The sequence below is a fragment of the Episyrphus balteatus genome, chromosome 3 (genome assembly GCF_945859705.1).
Source record: "Episyrphus balteatus chromosome 3, idEpiBalt1.1, whole genome shotgun sequence".
Classification (NCBI taxonomy): domain Eukaryota; kingdom Metazoa; phylum Arthropoda; class Insecta; order Diptera; family Syrphidae; genus Episyrphus; species Episyrphus balteatus.
Window position 1 is genome coordinate 27,524,089 of NC_079136.1, and position 14,044 is coordinate 27,538,132.

At 31.0% G+C, this 14,044-nt stretch overlaps 1 protein-coding gene across 1 annotated transcript in view; it reads right to left on the reverse strand.

Moving 5' to 3' along the window:
* Window positions 1-14,044, reverse strand: part of LOC129916816 (cytotoxic granule associated RNA binding protein TIA1-like) — a 295,886-nt gene that overhangs the window by 16,932 nt on the left and 264,910 nt on the right. The window contains exons 4-5 of the mRNA XM_055996972.1: window positions 6,008-6,110; window positions 64-256 (exon numbers count right to left, since the gene is read on the reverse strand). Of these exons, the coding sequence (XP_055852947.1) occupies window positions 64-256; window positions 6,008-6,110 (296 nt within the window). The remainder of the gene's footprint in view (window positions 1-63; window positions 257-6,007; window positions 6,111-14,044) is intronic.

Genomic DNA, 14,044 nt, shown 5'->3' on the forward strand with positions numbered 1-14,044 from the left:
TAAATATACACGACGAACGTTCGTATAATAATATGAGTTGTGTTAAAATAATATAGAACTTACCGAACGAATGCATATCCTTTGTCCTTGAATACCCTTATCTCTTGTATTGTGCCAAAGGGTGAGAAAGTTTTCTGCAATATTTCCTCAGTTAGTGTGCCAGAGAGTGCTCCATTAATTCCGCCACAATACACGGTGCAATTAGTTGGGCTACTTTGGTTGTACACCTCATCAAATGTCAAAGGTTTCGAGTTAACTGTGAATGGGAATATTGTGAAAGTAAATAAATACACAATGGGGTTAGTATATGGGATCTTTACTTTGCAATCAGAGGTAATTATTTATAGTTGAAATGAAGGACTAATCTACTGACTGGGGTAAAGTTGGTGTTTGTAATGAATAAACACTCTTTTCACTTTAGTTGAGAGAAGGGGATATTATTTGTTATTTGAATATATGTTATTTGATTTTGTAATGTGGGTCATTGCTATTCTAATAGAAGGGTTTTACATTAGGCTTTTATTTCGCCTAGACCTGTTTAATTTTTAAAGCTACTAGCAGTCCGATAAAAATTTCAATAAAATTTCTGTAGGTACTAATCCTATTGTACATGCTGAATGAGCAAAAAAATTATTCAACGACTTCCTCTGCGAAATTAAATGGCTGTTCTACTTTTTCAATAGGCCCAGCCCAATACAAAAGCTTTTGAGATAGCTAAATAAGTGTCGACCAAATGGATATCAATACATCACCAGGACAAATATATGACAAATTTAGCGATGTGACAATTTTTTAAATATTTTTTAAAATAGGATTGCCTTTTTTTCATTATCAGTATGAACTCATATTACATTTGACCTCAATTTTAAGATAACCTTATGAGGTTAGTAATAACCGTTTTCGATTTTAACAAATAAATCAGACATGACGAGTAATCTAGATGAGTCTAATTCCATTGTCTTGGTTCAAACAAAAAAAAAAAAGATAATCACTAGAGAAGCTTTAACATAGCCTGAAATAGCAAAATTAGAAAAAGATCAATTTTGGTAAGAAAAATATATAAAAAGGGAAAACTTTTCGATGGTGTTCAATAGCATTAAAAGTTTCATAAATAGAAAAATACCCTTCTTACCCAAATGCTTTTTTAATTGAATCAAGTCCATAGAAGTGGTCTTACTAAACCAGCTCATGGTATTGGACATGCATCGTCAGAAATTTCTCATTAAAGGGAGATTTTCGTTTTGCTTAAAAATTGCATTTAAGTATTTATAATTCATTCATATGATTTTTCACTGAGCACCGAATTCAAAACGCATGAAAACGAACAAATCAAAAGCAGTTCTTACTTTTTTTTTGTGTTTTTCACTTGCAAAGATTACTTTTACTTTTTCAAACTCGCAGGAGAAACATTTTAAAGCTTCCGATTTTTCTCCCAAGGCGGCTTTGTATACCCTCATATTCGGTGAATTACTATCAAATATTATAGAACACTTCTTGAATGGTTGAATGGTAGAACTGGTATCTTATGCAAAGAAAACATTTTTTAAAATAAAGATTTTCTTCTAGAAAGGTGTGGTCTCTTCCCTTTGGTATATGAAGTATATCAAACACTTTGAGGTACCTATGATACAATCACAAAGGTAACTGCATTAAAAAAAAAAAAAAAAACTAGAATAACTAGTTTTTTTTATTCTACAGAAATACATTGCAAAAAGTAGTGAAATCACCACAAAAAAACATAACTGTGAAAAAAACAGAAGTGCACCGATGTTGAAATTAGGCTGGCACAAAATGCCCTGAGATATAAAAGTATACCAAAAGTTCTAAGGTTTAGTTTTAACTTACTCACTCTATTGAATCTTTTTAAAATATCAAACGCATATTAAAATAAAGAACAAAATCTTATAGTCATTTGTAAAAACAGTAAAGTAAAAAAAAACTTCGGACATTTAAACAACTTATACTTCAGCCCTAAAAGTTTTCAATATGTTTTAAAACTTATAGAAAAGAAATCAACTTTAAAAAAGTTTTCAGATCAATTTGGTTTTAATCCAGTTGGAAAATAAAATAAAATTTAATGCATCAAGTTGATAATTGGTTGGCTTCTAACGGCATCAAGTGTTTATAAAAAAAAAAAGAGGTTGTCTGTAAAGCCGGCTTACGGACGATGATTTTACGTGATAACTTTCTCAGAAAACAGAATGTGTGTGCTTTTGTTTAAAATGAGTCAATTGAAGCGTTTACTTTTTTCAAACAATCATAATTTACAAGAAAAAGCTAAAAAAAAAATACCTTTTTTATTTTCTCATTATATAAATTTTTTTATTTTAGAAGCTTACAAAAAAAAAATTATGCAATTTAAAAGCCAACTATTTCTTCTTAAGAATACATTTTTACAATGCGCAAAAAATAAAAAACGATGAACATCGGTTAAAAACGGTAAAAAAACGTGTTTTTTAAAAACTTGTTTCTTCCGTTATTCAGTCAAAACACTAAACGATTCCAAGTTTTTGCACATGTTTGCATAAGGTATGTCCTATAAGTTTGAGATTTTTTTAACGCTCCAAAAAAAGCTAAAAATCAAAAACTACCCAAAAATACCCCTAAAAAACAAGGTGTTGTTCAAAAATTCATATTTCGAAACGCAGAGTGTTGGACAAAAATCCGTATGAGACGCCTACTTTTTTTTCCCTCATCTTTCACCTGGCCAAAATCCTTTACCCAAAATCATCATTTTGTCATAGCCCCAACACGTGAACAAAGTTCAAACAAAACGTTATAGCTTAGTTTGAAATTTTTTTAGAATTTTTTCTTAAATGCAGTTATTCTTAAATTAGTCTCATCTATCTATAGCAAAAAAAACGACTCTCTACAACTTCGCGTTTAGATTTTAGCCCAAATTTCATCTTTCCGTTTTACCCCTGTTTACCCTATTAAATGACGAAATTTTTAAAAATCCTTCATTTAGATTAAGCTTTAGGTTATTATCTTTCAAATAAGCTATAGAAGATTGTTGTATCTCTAATAGTTTATTTTTAATTTTTAATTGAAATTTTTGCAGCGAGAGTGGAACGTTAGAAAATGGCGTCACTTTTTTGTGGTGGCTGCTAGGTTCATCGATTTATAAGACGTTATCACGTCAAAAACTTATTGAGAAGCTCCAATAGTTTTTAATTCTGATAACTTTTTCAAATTTATAAAAAGCACTATTGAAGTTATACTTCTTATGGGAGGGTGGGTATGAAAATTTACTTTTTGACAAGAATGTCAAAGGGATTATGACGCGATAACCCTGGGTAGCACCTTTAGAGTAGGCAGTACTTTAGTATTTAAAAATGCAGTACGCCGCAGTACGGCAAACATAAAACACACAACACGTTGCAAGTTACATGTTACATGTGGCACGTTGCATGTGGCAATTTCCATGTGGCAAGTTGCCAGGGTTGCAAAAAGCTCACATTTCAGCTCAGCTCAAATTTGAGCTAGCTCACTTTTGAGGTAGGTACTATAGAATAGAATAAATTCTATTTTCGCGCCCCCAACTTCCAACGCCCATATCGCGGAATTTTGAAGAAAATGAAAATAAAATTTTTTGATGCCAAAAGGTAGCGGGGACTCTAACCTACATTTGGGTACAACTCCCATCCCTGTAGGTCCACGCGTTCTCAAACCGGGAGAACTTAAAAGTAAAAAAAAAAATAGGCACGATTCTCAAAAATAGGCATGATGTGACGATTTAACAGGGAAGGTGATTTTTTAAAAATCTAACAATGTGCAAAGCGTAGGCCCATGACACAAGCTATCATTTGGCATCACTCCCAAAAATTACTCTCAAGCGGTTTAGCTTCCAGGAGCGTTCAAAGATTCGGGGATTTTTCGAAAAAAAAATTTACCCCAACTTTCAAACGCGATTTTCTCGGAATTTTGAAAAAAAAATCTAAAAACCGGATTATACCACTATCGGGTAGCTGAGAATATAAGCTTTCATATGGCACCACTCCCCTGTCTCTAGATCAAAGCGTTGAGCTGAGCTGTGAGCTGAGCTCAGCTCACTTTTGAGCTTTGTAGCATTAGCGTTGGTTTGTCGTAAGCGCCAACTTTTGGCGTTTACGACAAAAATTCTATGTATTTTTCAGCTTTTTTTTCTTCAGTATTGGTTTGTCGTACGTCGTACAAAACAGATAGGGTAGAAAATTTCGAACTTGTTTTGTCTTACATGTATGTAGGTATATGACCCAAATAGAATATAAACAAATATAATAAACCTACTAGAAAAGTATTTATTGAAAATGTTCTTCGTTAAATTTGCGTTATTGTTTTGCAAATTGATGATACTGATGATACTTTTACACTATTTTATAAAGCGAGCGGTAGAAAAGTGGAATATAAAAGCTCATCAATATTTAAAACATATAAAAAGTCTACCATAGCAACTCCTGTAAATTTATTCAGCCAATGTCTTCAAATTACTAAAAAATCTAACTCGATAACTAAGGATAAGATTATTGATATTAAAAGCCTTTTCATATTTATGCCTAAATCAGACCAAGAATATTATGAAGCGTTATTCAAATCAAAAAATTAGAATAAATTCTTTAGTTTGATATTTATTTAATTTACTTTTATTTATGACCATATATTAATTTATTAATTTAACCAAACTTGGTTTATTTTTATTTTATTTCTTTCATATTTCATAGCCATGGGATGACTTTCATTTTTTGTTAAGACATTTTTTAAATTTTTTTATGTTTATGGTCATATTTTTTGGTTTTTCTTTATTTTAAATATATTTATTTTAATAATTGAGCCTCTAAGTCAAACCAATACTACTTCTATGTACCTAATAAGAAACTATTTTTTAAATATTTAATTAATAAATAAAAACGAACTGTGAAATTTTTTTTATTTATTTTTTAGTATTGGAATGTTGTACGTGCGCCTACTTTGTCGTACGTGTACGGGATGGAAAAAAAAGTTGATTTTGGTGGCGTTTACGACAAACTGATTTTGGATAAAAACCTTGATAATTTGAAAACTAAAATAGATGTGACAATTTTGACAACATAAATATAAAGAAGATATCGCAGAAAATATTCTATTAAAAATTGAAAAGAATCTATCGGCCAGTTTTTTTTTTATAAAAGCTCAAACCTTAAAATGCGATTTCCCAAAATTCCAAAATTGGCGTATACGACAAAACAATTCTCAGGCGACGATATCGCACATTTTATGCGCAATTCATTTAATTTCGTTAACCATATACCGTACGTTCTGAACCGCACAGAATTAGTATATTTCACAGAATAAATTGAAAACTACATGGACGCAAGGAGGATGAAAGAATTAATTTATTGTTCACTTGATAAAAATGTAAACAAAACTAAGTATGGATTAATTAATTTAATAATAGAAATTAAAAATATCAAATGAAATTCATTTACATATACTGAATGAGAAGTATAACTTCAGACGCGTGTACATGTGTACACACACTCTTTTTTTTTTCGGTAACCTACTACCACTTTTTTTTCTGTAAAGTGGAGCACAAAATAGTATTATTTTTCTATAACACTTTTCTGGCTGAGAAAAATAAGAAATGCTTCCAGACATACGACCCCATTATTTTTAGCCAGAGTATCTATCAAATAGCTTAAATGAACTTAAATCCTTCTTCAAGAAAAATGTCAAAAACTTTAAAATTCCTAACTCCTTTCTTACGTTACTCTACTTCTGTGTACTGCTTTATAAAATCCTCGTTTACATAATAATGAAATAATAAAGAATGTATGTAGCTGAGTAAATCTATCATAAGCTATATCTATTTTAAGTCTTTAAAACAGTTATTACATAAATTACAAAGAAAAAAATGTTTAAAAAAAAAACAAAATTCATTAACCAAAACCCAATTGTTCTATTAAAATTTAAGTACATTATTCCTAAATAAAAAAAAAATTAAATTATAACAATAATTATTGACCATTAATGCATTAGGATAAGTACTTACCATCCGTTTTTACTGCTGGCGGTTTTCTCGTGGCCCAATTTGTTCGTATCGACCGTGATCCCAACCACTGGCCATTCATCGCACTGATGGCACTCTCCGCTTCCTGAAACAAAAAATGAACAAAAAAAATTATAAAACAAAAGAATAATTTTCATACAAAAAAAAAAAGGGTTAAACATCGGCGTGATGATGGCTCAGCATGATGTGTGCGGTTTTTTGGTAGTAGCATACCGTCATAGCAATTGTTTTATTATTTCGATTAAAAGCTACAACCAGAACAAAGAACAACTGAAAATTCAATTGGCCTTCCATACACATACACACCCCCTCATTATATTTTATGTCATTATTCCCAAAAGCCTACTTATCACATGAATGATAATAAAACATTTCATATACACACGAGGATAGGAGTATAAAAACAAATTAAAATATTTTTCATCATATACACTAGAGGGGTGAGGAGGGGATGGCGGCGGTAGAGGGTTGGATGGTATAGAGAAATTTAATTACATACAACAAAGGGTTGTACGGAAGCGGAATCTTTTTGTTTCGCTTAGGCAGAAAATACCGTCAGAATCTTCAAAAAAAAAAAAAAAAAATACAAAGCCCGCATCGAATACACAAAAACCTCGTGAAAATGAGGAAGCCTTTCTTGATTGCCATCCTTCGGCAGCCCTGATATAATGGTTTAATCACTAAAAAAGTTGTTAATGCTTTGTAATATCCTTACAACAAAATATTGCAATTATTAGTGAAACATAAATAGAAGAGCCCCCATATGAACCTCACTTCTCTTTCAGTCTCCTCCTCTTGGCTCTCAGGACGTGGAAGAGGTAAAGGATGCCAACTAAGCAAAGGCTTATGACTGCCCTGTCATCCTCATCTCAACTCAAATTGTGATACAACCATACAACAGCAATGATTTTATAAATTATCGTCATCATCATTATCGCTGTCTGGATTTTCTTCGGCCGATTCACATACACATACACACATCGAGGGTATGTGTTATGCTGACAACAATAAAAGGATATTATTATGATAGAAGAGAAGAGCCATTTCTGGTGGGATGATGGAAAAGACGCTTTTCGCTATTTTTAAGATCACACACAGATGTGAACATTTTATCATGATAATGGAAATTCAACAACTGTAAGGTATGCCCGTAATATATTTTATTTTGTAACGAGACTCGGGTATTAGCGAGGGTGGTATCCGGATCCGCAGCAAAGTGTATCATCTCATCATCGCATAGACAGTATCTTTTCCTTTTATACACAAACACACACATTTAAGCTATATATATATTGTTGCATCATGGAAAGTTGTATAAGCTTGCAACTTATTCGAAAATGTATATCGCGGGTATCATGATGGGTATATATACGGCACTTAGCTGATGGATGCGATGTTATGAGTCTCGCACAGTTAACGGCTTGATGCCTGATGCTGTAAAGTAATAATAATGTGAAATAATAGCGGCAACATAAGTTGATAGAATGTAATTGCTTCAAAATACCAACATATTTGTGTGTTTATGTGTGTAGGAATAGGTATTGCATCTTGACGAGAGATGGGAGGCTGTCGAATTTGGATGGATCTGGGCTTGACTTTGAGTGTAATAAGAACTTTAGGAGCCGTATATTATTATTATGGTGTGATGATATTTTATAACACAAGCAGACTTTTTCTTAAAGTCGTTAAAGAGATATAAATTGCAGATATTTTTTTTTATTTTGTTCAGTTTTATTGATGTATGATTATTGCTTTGGGGCAAAGTTTTTTAAATTATAGGGTTTTTTTTTGATTGATAATAAAAGAAAAAGTTTCGATTATGTACCTTAAAGAAACAACAAAATCTGTGATTCAAAATAAGACACATGTTTAGGAAAAATTTTATTATATTTTTGTTTTACATACAAAAATATGATGAAGAACTCAAAATATAAACTTTAAAAAAATCGAAATTTAGTTTCAGAGTTTCAAAAATTTAACAAAATTATCTCAGAACAGACTCAAAACTGTTTTTTTAAAAATTTTTTTTTTTAGATTTTTGGTTTTATGGCTTGGTATTTAAGACTACAATCCTTATCTTCAGGAAAAATGCCAGAACGTCATACTTTGTATTTAAAATACCTTTAAGTTTTCATATTGATAAAATCTGTAAAGTGTTTAATTCAAAAATGCATTTTTATTTTGGTTGTTCACAACCAAATAAAAATGCATTTTTACATTAAACACTACAGATTTTGTGAATATGAAAACTTAAATGTATTTTAAGTACAAAATATGACGTCATAGATATAAAATTCTTGCACAACAACATTTTTAACTAACCATATAAGTTCTATGTTTGGAGAGTTTCCATATAAACAAACAAAAAATTGAACATGCAAGTTCTCAAAACATAGCATTTTTTCAATCATCAGACTCCATCATTCTAATAATTCGAGGTGCTTAGACTTTGCAATTTTTCATCTTTCATTGAAAAAAAAACAAGCAGGTTTCAAAGATTACAAAATGAAATTAATGATAGATATCAGCTAAACTTCAAGTAGGGGAAGTGTTTAGTGTTTGGTTGTCTTAAAATCCAATAAAAAACAACTTTTAATTTAAATAAAGTCTCTATTCATTAATTTGATTGTTTACTGTAGCATATCTCATTTTTATAAAAAAAATAAAAGAAAATATTGAACAAAAGATACCTAATAAGTTTTGAAAAAACGTCTAACAAAAAACGGTCTTGCCCCCACATGGGGGTAAGGCAGCCCTATCAATTTTTTTTTGTAGATTTACCATTTTTTAAGTTTTAAATGCAGTCTATTTGCAATAATAATACAATTTTGGTATATTTAATAAAACAATTTTGGTATATTTTCAATAGTTCTCACTCCAGCACAAGCTTTGTGGTGTCCTTTGGTACACATTTTACACTTAATCCAACAATATTTTAGATTGGATCTAAGAAACAGTTGCAGGTAGAATGTACAAATACAGTGTGCAAAGACCAATTCCTCAGAATCATCACTTACAGTATTATTTAGCGACTGTCGCTTAGCTTTTTGGAAGACTTAACGGTGAACTTCTTTTTTCACTTATTTTTTTTAGCTACCCGAGCTTTCAATTTCGCCCAAGGGCGGTCTTGCCCCAGTCATATTATATCTGATATACTTCTTCCGAAGAATATACTTTTGAATATTCATTTTCTATTATAAAAAAAGAAAAAGTAAAAAATTTAAATTTTTTCAGTGTTTAAAATACATCTGACTTTTCACATGAACGATAACAATTTGATTAAAAATCCCAAAATCTACCGTCTCATGTGAACTTGTTCAAACTTACAGACTTGATTGATCATACCAAAAGGCACCTATTTTATATTGCTAGTGCTGCCAATTTTACTTTTTTTCATACAACATAGTATAGGTACAAAAACGGTTTTGCCCCCATAGGCGGTCTTGCCCCCACTTCCCCTACCTATAGTTTCATGCAAAATTAGAAAATTAAAAGTTTTAATTTTTTCAAAACCTCCTATTTCAGATTCGCAATTTTTGTGATAAAGATGATTTTTTTTTATTATAAGCTTAAATTTATAAATGCGAAATACTCTTAAAAAAATCCCTGAGTTTATTGTATTATTATCTTTCTTAAATATCAAACTTCTAGGCTTTCTAGTCGGGATCCGTATTTAGGTGATATTTTTATCAACCAGTAATTAAAGTCATTTAAAATAGTTGATATTAATCTTGACAAATCAATTTTTTCGATTTATTAGTCAGTGATATAAAATATGAATTGTTTACTATTTTTTAATAAAAGAAAATATCACGCATACAACCCAGTGACCCCGATTTTTTATTTTCAGTTTTTTTTTCATTTTGATTCTTTTCTTAAAGTTTTTTTTTTTTTAATTATAGTACAGGAAAGTTAGTAAAAAAACAAGCATATTATGGAACGAAATATAGGACTGCTGAATTTTTCAAATCTGAAAGAGAGACATTAGAAAAGCTTAAGTCCTGGTTTTCGGGACGCCACCCCCCTGGCGAAATCCGCCATTTTGGAAAACGCGAATTGCTCTATATCTCCAAAACTATTAATCCTAGAGAAATGATTACCAGACCAAAGTTCTTAGAAATTTAATTATCTTTTTCTTTGTTATACATTATTTTTCTGAGCGGGCAATAACTTTGAGGTTATGTTGTTTTAATTTATTTTTTTTTCGTTTTTTTTAAGATTTTATCATTCCCGGTATTAGTTACATAAATTTTTAAACAGTTAAAGTTATAGACCATCAAATTTCCAATAATTTGGTACATTTTTGAAAGTCATGCGATGTATGAGTCGAAAGTTATTGATCTGAAAACTGTAGTCTAAGTATAGGAAAGTTAGTAAAAAAACAGACAATTTGTAGAACGAAATAAAGGGAGGCTGATTTTTTCAAATCTGAAAGAGGAGTATTAGTAAAGCTTAAGTCCTGGTTCTCGGGACGCCAAGCACCTGGCGAAATCCGCCATTTTGAAAAACGTGAATTGGTCTATATCTACTAAACTATTGGCTTGACCGAATAAGTTACTTAACCAAAGTTGTAGGTAATATAAATATCTTTTCTTGTACATGCACTGTTTTTCAGCGAAGACAACACTTTTGAGGTTATTTTGTTTTTTTTTTGTTTTATTTTTTTTTTATTTTTCTTAGTCTCTATGATAGAAACATAATTTTTTAGCATCATAAAAGTTGGATGTTTGACTTAAAATAAAATATGTGTACCACAATATTCTACGGTTTACCATAATCCACCCTAATAACTAACTTCCTCTCATATCATATGTTTCTTGTTCTTACATTACGTACACGATTTAGTATTTTAGGTATGAACCTTATGCAAAAACATATTCCGTATCTTTGGTTTGAAAAATCATATAATCTTCAAAAGTATACCAAATTAATGGAATTTTGATGTTCTACAACTCTAATCATGCTTAAAAATTTTTTTTTCTATCATAGACAATGAGAAAAATAACCTTAAAAGTGTTGTCCTCGCAGAAAAACAGTGAATGCACAAGAAAAGATATTTATATTACCTACAACTTTGGTTAAGTAACTTATTGGGTCAAGCCAATAGTTTAGTAGATATAGACCAATTCACGTTTTTCAAAATGGCGGATTTCGCCATGGGGTTGGTGTCCCGAGAACCAGGACTTAAGCTTTTCTAATACCCTTATTTCAGATTTGAAAAAATCAGCCTCCCTATATTTCGTTTCACAAATTGCCTGTTTTATTTACTAATTTTCCTGTACTTAGACTATAGTTTTCAGATCAATAACTTTCGACTCATACATCGCATGACTTTCAAAAATATACCAAATTATTGAAAATTTGATGGTCTATAACTTGTACCGTATATACAATTATGTTACTATTACCGGGAATGATAAAATCTTAAAAAAACCGAAAAAAAAATAAATTAAAACAACATAACCTCAAAACTATTGCCCGCTCAAAAAAATAATGTATAACAAAGAAAAAGATAATTAAATTTTCAAGAACTTTGGTCTGATAATCATTTCTCTAGGATTAATAGTTTTGGAGATATAGAGCGATTCGAGTTTTCCAAAATGGCGGATTTCGCCAGGTTGGTGGCGTCCCGAAAACCAGGAATTAAGCTTTTTTAACACTCCTCTTTCAGATTTGAAAAATTCAGCCGTCCTATATTTCGTTCCATGAAAAAGTCTATCTTTCCTGTACTATTATAGGAATTTTTGATTGATAATCACTATAGCCAACAATTTTAAACTTTTTAAAATTTTATATCAAATCATATAGATTTGGGTTCAGTTAGCTGAAAATTTAATGGTTTGGTTTGAAGCTCTTAGTTTAGTTTTGAAATATTTAAGTTTTTCACATTTCGGTGGTAATTTCGTACTAATTTTAAATTGGTGCTTATTTTAACTGTTTGTTGAAAATATTACGCATACACCCCAGTGACCCCGAATTATTTTAATTTTCTGTTTTTTTGTCATATTGTGTCTCTTCTTACTGAAAGAAATAATTTAATCAGTTGTAGTACACCATCTTTAGTTGCATCGTTATTTTTTCAAATTCTCTCTTTAAGTAAATTATATGAAAAGCAATACAAGATATAACTCCAGTTTATTCTTGTCCTGCAGTCGAGTCGGTCCCAAAAAAACTACTGCTTTGGAATGTACAAAGTGAATATTTTACCAAAAAGTATTGAGAGTACAAGAACTTGTTTAAAAGAACAAAAAATATTTGAGCTTAACAGAACCCATCTTAGAAAGCAAGTTTGTGGGTTTATTTATCAGCTTCAAAGCAATAAAATTTTTATGATTTTTTGAGCCGGCCATCTTTTAGATCCAAAATGATAGCATTTCAAATATTTTCAAGTTTCACCATTTCTTCAAGTTTTTTTTACTATGAATACGATTATGAAACCAATCTATGAAGTTAAGTTTATGAATTAGATGTGCCCAAATACTTACAGAATTTTTGAGAACCATGCACATTTTGATTCATTTTAAGCAGTAATAATTTAAACCTCAGATCTAAACAACCATCATTATTAAGTTGCAAAAATATCTATCAAAATGAAAAATTTAGGTACTGAAATTTTAATAGAGCTTTATTTTTAATTGCCGGTAAGAAATCATTAATGGTTTTTTTATTGTGTGTGAACTTTTTAAATAAAAATCTATATCAAAGGTGATTTATAGAATATACTCGTCATTAAATTTTTTTCAATTAAATACACAATATACAAATACTATGTCAAATATCCTCTCTCTGCATGATTGCTCAATTAACAAACTCAATATAGTTACCTACACAAAAGAAAAAAAAAAAAAAAAAAAAAAAAAACAATTTTATGTTAACATAAAATAATTCATTTTAATCTCAGTGGATATATGATTAAATTATTTCCAAATGAATTCACCTTCAAATAATCACAAGGCACTTGTCCTCTATAATTATCAATGTGAGACTCATAAAAAGCACACCCTCTTCTTCATGCTTGTGTTACGCCATCGTGAGTCGGTTCGGTCGTCCTTGTTGCTGTCGGTCGTTAATCAAAAAGTTAATGAGCAAAAGCAAAAGGTCATTAGAACCACAAACACATGAACACACATACATACACAACACACAAACATATTGATACAGTCTCAAGTACGTATTGACAAAAAAATAAAAACAAATATACATCCCTCTATAACCACAAATTAGGTGACATTAGAGGTAGAGGCTATATGCTATCTCTCAGTTCACTTCATGTTTACCCACACACATACAAAACACAAACAAATAGATGAACAGAAAACTGCTTAATTGTCTTGGCCTTTAGAACTTTACTATCACACACCCGCCCATCATCGTTCCCAGCCCATCCCAAAACCCAAATGATATAGTGTATCCTGGATAAATGAGGAGCAACAAATTGTTCATGGCAAAATCAATAACCTTCACGCCGCGTCAAATTACTTCAGCAAGCCTATTGAAGCTAATTTGTTAAGAGCCAGTTCATTAAATGGCTTAACAAAGTTTTGCCCCTTTTTGCCAACTATTTATATATCCAGCAACAATCACTTCACATTATCCATAGCGAAGAAGTAAGAACAACTGAATCGAACAAATTTATCAGAGGGACAAGGGTTATTATTTATTCCCAAGCGCCCCAAATGACCTAATGCCTAGGACCTACCTAGTTCATAATAACACCGTTCTGAATAAATTCCTTGAAAGGGATGAAGTCGAGGCGAGGGTGGATGAGACTGGTGATGGTCACTTGAGAAGTCTCTAGTTGTAGTACCGTCTTTGTGCGTGCGTATTAGAATGTACATACAAGGACCTCGTCGTTGGCCTCTGCAACTTCTCAAACTCAAAGACACATTAGAGGTATTTGCTCAAAGTGACTTAGGCACCAGTTCGTCAATTAATTAGATTTTGCAAGCTTCCGCAAAGTAAAGTTGGCGTTGAAATTGAAGAGATGAACCACTTAATTGGCCAGATCCACCCTCAAAT